Source organism: Astyanax mexicanus, chromosome 9 (assembly GCF_023375975.1).
Source record: "Astyanax mexicanus isolate ESR-SI-001 chromosome 9, AstMex3_surface, whole genome shotgun sequence".
NCBI lineage: Eukaryota > Metazoa > Chordata > Actinopteri > Characiformes > Acestrorhamphidae > Astyanax > Astyanax mexicanus.
The window spans coordinates 26005136-26014427 of record NC_064416.1 but is presented as its reverse complement, the minus strand read 5'-3'; the positions used below and the strand labels follow the sequence as shown (position 1 = coordinate 26014427).

The 9292-nt window shown below is 38.9% G+C and overlaps 1 protein-coding gene across 2 annotated transcripts in view; it reads right to left on the bottom strand.

Moving 5' to 3' along the window:
- Positions 1–279: 279 nt before the first annotated feature.
- The window catches only part of carmil2 (capping protein regulator and myosin 1 linker 2), a 67453-nt gene continuing 58440 nt past the window's right edge, over positions 280–9292 (bottom strand). For both annotated transcript variants that reach the window (XM_022679717.2, XM_049483576.1), the window contains exons 36-40: positions 8161–8232; positions 6563–6916; positions 5546–5653; positions 3342–3446; positions 280–695 (exon numbers count right to left, since the gene is read on the bottom strand). In XM_022679717.2, coding sequence (XP_022535438.2) covers positions 448–695; positions 3342–3446; positions 5546–5653; positions 6563–6916; positions 8161–8232 — 887 coding nt within the window. In that variant the 3' untranslated portion in view covers positions 280–447. The remainder of the gene's footprint in view (positions 696–3341; positions 3447–5545; positions 5654–6562; positions 6917–8160; positions 8233–9292) is intronic.

The following is a 9292-nucleotide window of genomic DNA, read 5'->3' as shown; positions in this document are numbered from 1 at the left end:
ACATTGACAACATCAGGATGTATTGTTGCCTGATTTGAGTACAGAGACTTTTATCATGGCACTCTATTCAAACAAAGCTAGAGTAGCCAGAAAGGCAGCAAGTCAACATTTCTAGCATTTCAGACACAACCCATATACTTTTTTATTTGGAGAGGTGGGAGTTAACACCCCAAACTCCTTTCAGTCAGAGACCAGCGCTGTGTGACATATCCACTTCCTGCAGCACCCAGTCAAAACCTACCTCTGTTCAAAATGTAAAAAAAACAGCCTCACTCTTGATGACACAACAGAATTCACTTTTTAATAATTATTAACAAGTATATGTATCGATTTGCTCTCTCTCTTTTGTTTTTTTAAAACGCATTTGTTCATAATTCATTCTTTTGTACATAATCTGACGTGCAAGGCAAAGGTAGACATGATAGAAAATAGATTGCGCGCAGGGGGTCAGTCCATGTTTGTCTCAGGTGAGGGGGTTTCAGTTCTTTGGTCTGATGTTTCTCCCTGCGCTGTGTGCTGCTGATCTTGATCTGATGTCATCTCGTCCCGCTCCTGCTTGCTGTCCTCTTCTTCAGGTCCAGTTTCAGCCCCTGCCCTGGTCGTGCTCCCAGTGGCTTCTGCTGGGCTCTCGCTGACCGCGGTGCTGTCTGTTTCACCGGCCTGTTCAGTGTGATCTCCCCTTCCATCAGTCTTAGCTTTGAGTGAAGTAAAAGGAAAGCACAAGCTAGTGAAAATTCAATGAGTGTTGCACATAAACTAAGCTAAAGTTAAACATCAACTACACTGTAAAAGCAAAATATTGCTTCTTCTGAAAAAGGGAAATGAAAAAGAGTTTAGACCATGCATATGGTAAATCAACAAATCAAATAGACTGGATCTAAGACTAAAACTAAGAACCAAAATTTTCACTTGAACAATGAGGCCTGTCATGTGAACAAAGCCTATATAACCACACGCTCGTCTTAAACCGTGTTCAGTCGTTAAGCAGTCCCAAACAAACTTTCTTACATGAGGTCTGAATTTAATATTTAAACATTCAATAATAATCGACATAAGTATAAACAAATACAGATCTGGAAAAAATAAGAGACCATTTAAAATGATGAGTTTCTTTGATTTTACCCAATTGAAAACCTCTGGAATATAATCAAGGTAGAAGATGGACGATCGCAAGCCACCAAACCAAGCTGAACTGCTTGAATTTTTAGACCAGGATTGGCATAAAGTTATCCAAAAGCAGTGTGTAAGACTGGTGGAGAAAAACATGCCAAGGTGCATGAAAAACTGTGATTAAAACCAGGATTACTTTATGAATATGAACTTGTTTTCTTTGCATTGTTTAAGGTCTGAAAGTTATGCATCTTTTTGTTATTTCAGCCATTTCTCATTTTCTGCAAATGACAATATTTTGATTTGGAATTTTGGAAAAATGTTGATTGTAGTTTATAGAATAAAACAATGTTCATTTTACTCAAACATAAACTTATAAATAGCAAAATCAGATAAACTGATTCAGAAACTGAAGTGGTGTCTTTATTTTTTTTTCAGAGCTGTAGGCTTCAACTGCTTTATTACTGCTTTTATTACTGTATTGTTTGTATCTAGTTTTACAAGGCTGAGTGCATAAATCATGTAATCAAGTTTTTTCAGATGATAGAATACAGCATGTCATGGTTTGAAGAACAGTGTGTGATGATTTAGAATTGCAGTTTGTAGGCTGCTAATTGGTGAATATAGGCCTCCAGTAATTCTTAACTACATTAGCTTTGTAGCTTTAGTGCAAAATAAAGGTGAAAGGTAAAGTGAAAATTATAATCTTTATTTATTTCAAACTATTTCTTTAATTGCCTGATATAGATACCCTACAACACATTTTGCTAGGTGATCATTAACCCCACCCCCTCAGTGAGCGTGTAATTGAAGACGTTTGTCCAGATTGCGCTGCAGGTAATCTGATCCGCATGACAGTTAGGTTGAAAGTATGGAGGCTGACAGGCGGTGAATATTACAATTCTCATCAGCAGCAAATGAGTTAGGATTCTCATAAACACCCAATAAAGCCACAGGCCATTGTGTTTGAACCACAGAACCTGAATCATTTAGCTGAGCTGATAAAAAGTACACTATATATCCAAAAGTTTGAGGACACCTGTACATTAGACAACATTTCTTCTAAAAGCAAGAGTATTAATTGGGAGTTTGAACTTTTCTGCTTTTCTTTTTTTGGGGTTTACATTAGATATTGAAACGTTTCTATGAGCTTTTGCTTGTATTCAGCCAAAAGATCAATAATCATTAAGGTCAGGTTCTAAAGTTGGATGATTTTTTTTCTGAGTCACAGTGCTTTAGCTTATTCTACAGGTACTGAGTGAAGCTGCATCACTTGTAAAAACACAACTCCACTGTCCACAACTCAATGCTAAGCTGGGAATGAAGTCACAAGTCTAATTTAAAATTAACATGATTTAACACTATTTAAAATGTTTCTAAAAACATACTTTTGAGTTTACCACAACTGGTTTCAGTATCTTTTCTAGTGTTTTATGGTGAATACAGATAGAACTGTCCTGTTTTTATGTTGTGGGTTGTGATTGTTAGCACTGTACCAGGTTAGAATTGTTAGCAATATCAGCTGATAATACATTCTACAATATTTTGCACATCCAATAACTCCAAACACTCACAGATAGAAGTTAGAGTAATTCAATTTAAGACAAATAGATAAACATATTAAACTGCATAATACTACTGTTGATGTGTGGTGGGGCAATCTCGAAATCTCAGAGTAGGAAATCTGACTTGAGGTGGTGTTCTATTAAACTTTCCTATTTGTAACTTGGCAATGCACAACATGGTCCAAAATTTTGCTCCAAAACAAAAAACCCCCAAAAGAAACAGAGTTTCTATGTGCACTTAAATGTGCACTGTCTAAGAACCTGAGCAGCTGATACAGAAGCAGTTTTGACAAAACCAATGATTAGTATTAAGCATGGAGGCCTTAGGTTCATATTCTGCTGCTTCCCTTGGTGTCCTTTTCTATTGATAGTACTTTATCTATGTAAATTATACTGTACAATTAGTGTGTGTATGTGTGTGTGTAGCTAAATGCTTATGTCAGCAGTGGGAGCACCTCAGAGAGGATGAATTCACTAATTAAAGGAGGTGTCTCCATAACCTTGAACATATAGGCTATGTTTATGTTAATCACATTACTGTGAAGCTTCTGTTATTTCTACCTGAACACTGTATTGTAATTCATTAACTCTTCATCGTGCTCCCTGTGTTAATTGTGGAGGACACACTTCACTGCACTAATCTCTTCCTCCTCTTCCTCAGCTCACCTTCTTCACTCTCGGGTAAATCCTCTGAGCAGGGCTCCAGCTCCCCCAGGTTCACCCGCTTCCGCACCGGTGACCTCTGCAGCCGTGGTAATGCAGCTTTCAGCTCTGAGAAGGGCCATAAGAAAGTTACATAAGGTAATTACACATTTGCAACAGTTTTAAAAACTATATGTCTGTATGTATTTGGACAGTGACGCAATTATTCAGTTTTCATTGAAAAACTTAAAGTATATTATTGCATTACATTTCTACAGTTTTGAACTGCTGCAGATGCAGCATTGCTAAGTAGCATCACAGTGTACTCGGAGGAAAATGCAACGACTCGGCTCAGATACATCAGCTCACAGATGCCAATTGTGCTCTCTCAGGGCTCTGGTAGCTGATGGCAAGCTACATGAACAGGATTCGAACCGGTGATCTCCTGATCATAATGGCAGCGTTTAGCCCACTGGACCACTGGGAGCCCCTCACCACACCTTTTTTGAACTGACACTAATTTAGCATCACTAAGTGGCTGAATTTGAGAAAAGAATCAGATCTCCAGTTCCGATACATCAGCTCACAGATGCATGTGCTGACCAGCATCACACTAGATGTGATGGAGAGAGAGCGCCATCTACCCACCCAAAGAGAGCATGATGGCTGCATGATGAATAGAATCAATTATGCATAAATATAAATATTTTATTATTAATAGCTGGATAAAACCCATGGATATCACTAAATGGTGAATTTCCTCTCTTGAGTTGTGTTGCCTGGCCTTTTATGAAATAATGAGGGAACGAAGCCACACTTGGCCATGAAACTGCTTATCAGTCATTTCTTCAATTACATTTGAGCCAGTGAATAAAAGGGACATTGTTCATATAAGTCCGGGCCCAAAGATGTATTCAATGTCTTGAATTAAAGCTGAAAGGCTAAAGGTCTGTTACTTGAAATTAAAGCTTGACAGCTTAATTTTAGAGCCACTGGGGTGGTGTATAGAGACAACATTACAAAAAGTATGTCACTTTTTACATTTTTACAGACATGATGGTATATAGATTGCCGTATACAAATCTAAAGTGTTGATTTCATTAGTGAGATTTTAAAAGTTATTTATTACAGCTACATAATTAGTAATAAAGAAATCTAGATTTGTAGATTGAAAAGGACATGATTACAGGTTTAGACAAATACAATAAAGGTTTAAATGAGATCACTTTAACTAGTCCACATGAATAATAAAACACACAAGCAGGTCTGAGACTAATAGATTTGGCAAAAAAATACATTTGCAAAAATGTCAACTTACTACAAATGTAGTCAATTAGAAGTGTTTGTGATCAGCAGAATACATATCAAGAGTAAAAACTAGAGAGGGCAATTATTTTAATCTAGTTATTATACTGATATTGAAACATTAAGTATCATCTTTAGAGTCAGCAGTGTTTAAATGAAGCATGTGATTAAAATGAGCATCATAATGAGCATAATCATTTAATACTTAAATCACCCAAACACTCTACTAACCATCTATTCCCCAACATGAGGAACACAGTGAGAGTGTGATGTTACATAGTAGAAGTGATATAGGATCAGATCAGATTTATTCATTTAATCTAATTTTAAAAACATTAATATCAGCAGTGAAAGACAATGTCCTTTCAGGAAACAGATAGCACCTGAAGTCTTTATGAGGAAATAAAGCAGATTTGCACTATGTTTACATTACAAGCTACGTTGATCAATTCAGATTTATTGTTCAGATTGGTTGATGATTTACATTACAAATGGTAAATAACCTGTGTTTGTCTGTAATAAAAAACAATATTTTATTAAAAACGGCACACATTATGGTTAACACTGATACACCTATGAAATGGACTGAATAGGTATCTGATCTAGGAACACATATCTAATTCAGATCTGTGTCACATTAGGGCCAACATGTGAACATTTTGTGGTAATGTGGACATTGTCTAAGATGTGTATAAATATATATGATTTATTTAAGACTAATTCAATAATAACAATCTTATATCTTATAGTGCAAGTGGAAACTCAAGAAGCAAAATTTAGTCACCAATTTCAACCAATACTGTTGAAGCAAGGGGAAAGCTCAGTTCCTTTTGGCAAACTATTCCTTTACACAATTCCATATTTTTTTTTAAATGAGTGCAGTAGGAGGATGGTTGGGTGTGAGAGTCGGGCCAGAAGCTCACCCTCAGGGTCAAGTAGGGCAGCGTGCTGGAGTAGGGAGTCTTCATGAACAGAGACTGCGCGACGCTGAGGCGAGGGCTTCATGCGGGGCCGTGGTTTAGGGAGGGTTTCTACAGAGGGAAAGAGGAACAGTGTCTATCTCCACAACACAGCACAACAACAGCTACACAACCTTTCACAGACAGCAGGGGCAGGGGGGAAGTATCTGATCAAGTGGTGTACAAAGAGATGTCAGGAATGAATGTTCTACTCTGAGCAGATATATCTCAATGCACAGATGATGGAGCTGATCACAAAGGACATTCTGAGAAAGGGAAACAGACTAAAAATGTCAGAAATACAAATTATAAAACAGCTATATAAATATAGACATGCATTTCTGACATTTTTCTTTTCTCTTGACAGACAGTGACATCCAAAAGTTTGGCACCACAGTAAAATTTGTCTTTTGCTGTAAATATCTAAAGAGTAAAGCCTGACCAGTACAGTACTGATATGTATATATGTGGGTTTGTATTACACACTCACACAAACACACACACACATACACACACACACACACACAAACATGCACTTTGACCACTTGAAGAATGCAGAACGCATGCATTTCAAAGGCCAAAGCCCATTGGCTGCGCCTCACTCTGTAGTATTGAATTCCAGGATTGATCGGATGGAGGTAATTAAATTATCTTGAATTGAGCCTATAGAAAGCTGCAGACTCTTAGAGCATTAAGAGCCGCCATCAGGGGAGGTGTTGAAGGAAAACAGAGATGGCCCAGTTATTCTGTGGCCCTACTGTTAGAGTTTAAATCCATTTAGACAGTGATGGATATCTACGGACCTTACAAGGGCTCATGGGTGTAAGTTTTGTGTGTGTGTGTGTGTCAAAAAGAGAAAGCGGTTACAGACCGCCATAAACTTTTGCTTTTCTTTATACCATTTGATTTGACACCAAAATTCACACACATTTGTTTCCCTAGCCAATTTTTTTTCTTATTATACAGTGTAATGCTGCGTACCTTCAGTGACGGACTGTGCTCTCTCTGCTCTCTCACGGGAGTCTGTGCTAAATACCCTGCGGGGTGATGGGGCAGGTGGTGGTTCTTTGCGGGGTGAGGGTATTGGAGGCTCTATTGGCTGAGCCTGGGTTGGTGGTCCCGCCTCCACCGCTGCCGGCTGGGGTTCCGGAGATGGACTGGGCTGCCTGGGTGCAGGTGTGATGGTCCGGCAGGCTGCAGGGGGCTCACCAGGAGGGATCAGGGTGGGTTTAAGGGCTGGATTGGGAGGCAAAGGGCCCAGGGGTCGTTCTGGAAGCGGTGGGCGATCTGTGCGGAGGGGTTCCATATTGCTTCCTCTCACTGGGCGCCTGGTGTCTAAGAGTAAAGAGTAAAGAGCAGAGTTAATTACACTACAGTGTGATTTAACAGTAGAGCTGTTCTGATACATTCTCAATGATCTGATTAAGTCAATATCAGTTATATTACATTTCATGCAATCCTAGTATTGTAATTCAAGCTATTTTACACTATTGCTTTTTGTTTATACATTTGCCATGGATCTTGCAAAACTTAACACTAGTGTAAAAAATTAAAAAGAAAGACAAACACAAAGTTCAGGCCAAACTAATGTCCAACATATGTTTTGCCTTCTGTCGTCTGTTAACAGGGCTAGAAACTCCATAGATTCATACATTTCTACTCCTTCTTTTTCTCTGCTTCCTGTCTATGTTTGCTCTCTTTCCCTCCTCAACAAAAGTGCTTATTAGGATATTCTTCTTGGGTGCCCCTAGATAAAGCTTAAAAATCAGCTTAGTTTACAAAAGCCCGTATAAACAAAAAGCAAAAGCACCCTTTAACTTTACTTAGAGAATTTAAATACCCTAGATACTGTTCTAAGCTATGCTCACTCGTGAGAAATAAGAAAGAAGAAACGTCACCTGCAGCTTCTCCTGAGAGGGGGTGCTTTTCCTGATGGGGTGCTGAATTGGGCACCATAGTAGTGCATAAATCTGCACCCCTGCCAGGAAAAGCACCCCCTCTCAAGAGCACATACGCACCGCCTTCTTGATTAAAGCGGAGATAATTGCTTTAGTTAGGTAACGTGCTCCCAAGAGGGGTGCTTTTCATGGAAGGAGTGCAGATTTTGGTGCGCTTTCAAAATAAAAGTTTATTTTGAAACAATTTCAATTTTTTCTGCGGTATCATTTTTTTTTTGGGAGGGGGACAAATCTACCTATTCCTGATATTGGGTGGAACATCCCCCAAGTTCCTACGCTAATGACAAAATTACACAGTGTTGCAGTCTGACAGTTTAGACTTGGTGTAAAAGACACCATCACTGTACACATTTTTGTTTTTAAAGCATGATGTGTGCTCGTATCTTTAAACTCTCGTAATTACTAAATGAAATGACTAAATACTAATAGAAAAGAAAAGTAATAGAACAAAAATAGTATCTAATGTAGTAAATAAGAATGGAGCATATTACGCAGTACACTATGCAATCTTTTGGTCAATTCAATTGCATACAGGTGCCTGTGCCCCCTTGAAACTTTACCTGCTTATATGCACTCAAAGGCTAATCAGACAACAAGGGCTCCAGTCAAGTCATTCCTCACCTGAAGAGGTGGACATTGTGCGAGGCTTCATATAGGTGGGTGGAGGTTCTGGTTTACTGTCCAGTATTGCCCCTGAAAAAAGATCAGAGATTTCAAACTGTCAGAATCATTCAACAAATCAAACAGCCCTTTGGGCATCTACACATTCACTGGTTCAATACTGTCAACAGTGGAAGTGCACAGTATGACAAATCAACAACTGACAAATGACAGGGAATTTGCTGAAACATTTTCTTAAACAACATTGTTGTTCCTTTTCAGAAAGAGGGTGTTATCTACAGCTCACACACAGAAACTAAAGCAATTTAAAGACCATTAGAAATGTGTCACTGTGAGACTTGAAGACACTGTCTATATCAATCGAAGAAATCCATTTAGTGGGTGGAACTGTATCCAGCAACATTTTATTTCCATTTTGAAACCGACATATTTTCACGAGAAGAAACGCTGTTATCTGGCTTACTTTTCCAGCAGTGCTGCCCAAAGGTATTAGACACAGCACAGCAATTGCTTCTGGCACCCAGTGTTACTGAAGCGGTTCAGCAGAGCGTCAAACAGCTGCTCGCTGGGTCAATTTTTTGTTTTCGCTCTGTCAGATTATTACTCAGGTCATCTTTATTTGCGTGTCTGACATTGTTCGATATACAGCAGAGAGGGGTGTATTTTCTCCACATGGCACACATGCCCTTTCATAACGCTCTGGGGCATGAAAATAAAGCTTTACCTAAGCGACATTCCTCATATTCGCAAATAATCACAGATGACTGCTGGTGGCTACATGCGACCCCTCAGCTCTGGAGGTCACTGGAGGTTCTCAGTATTGCCATTTAAAAGTACAGTCACTCTTCCTGAGAGCAGCAGGTCAGAACCTCCACTTTATTAAGCCATAGGTCATCTCCAGTTCAATACACACACAGGATTAGCCACAAATTGCTCCTGTATGCTTGTGCTGTGTCAATCAGTGGGTAGTAGCTCTGTGCTCGGTGGCCCTGTAGAGAATAATGCTCCAGTGCATCAAGTTTGCAGGGTAGTAGATATTAGAAAGCTTTTACATGGGCACCCCTAGTTAAAATTAAAACTAAGGATCTGAAAAACTGAAAATAAGCATCCTGTTCAGGAATCAAATGTATAT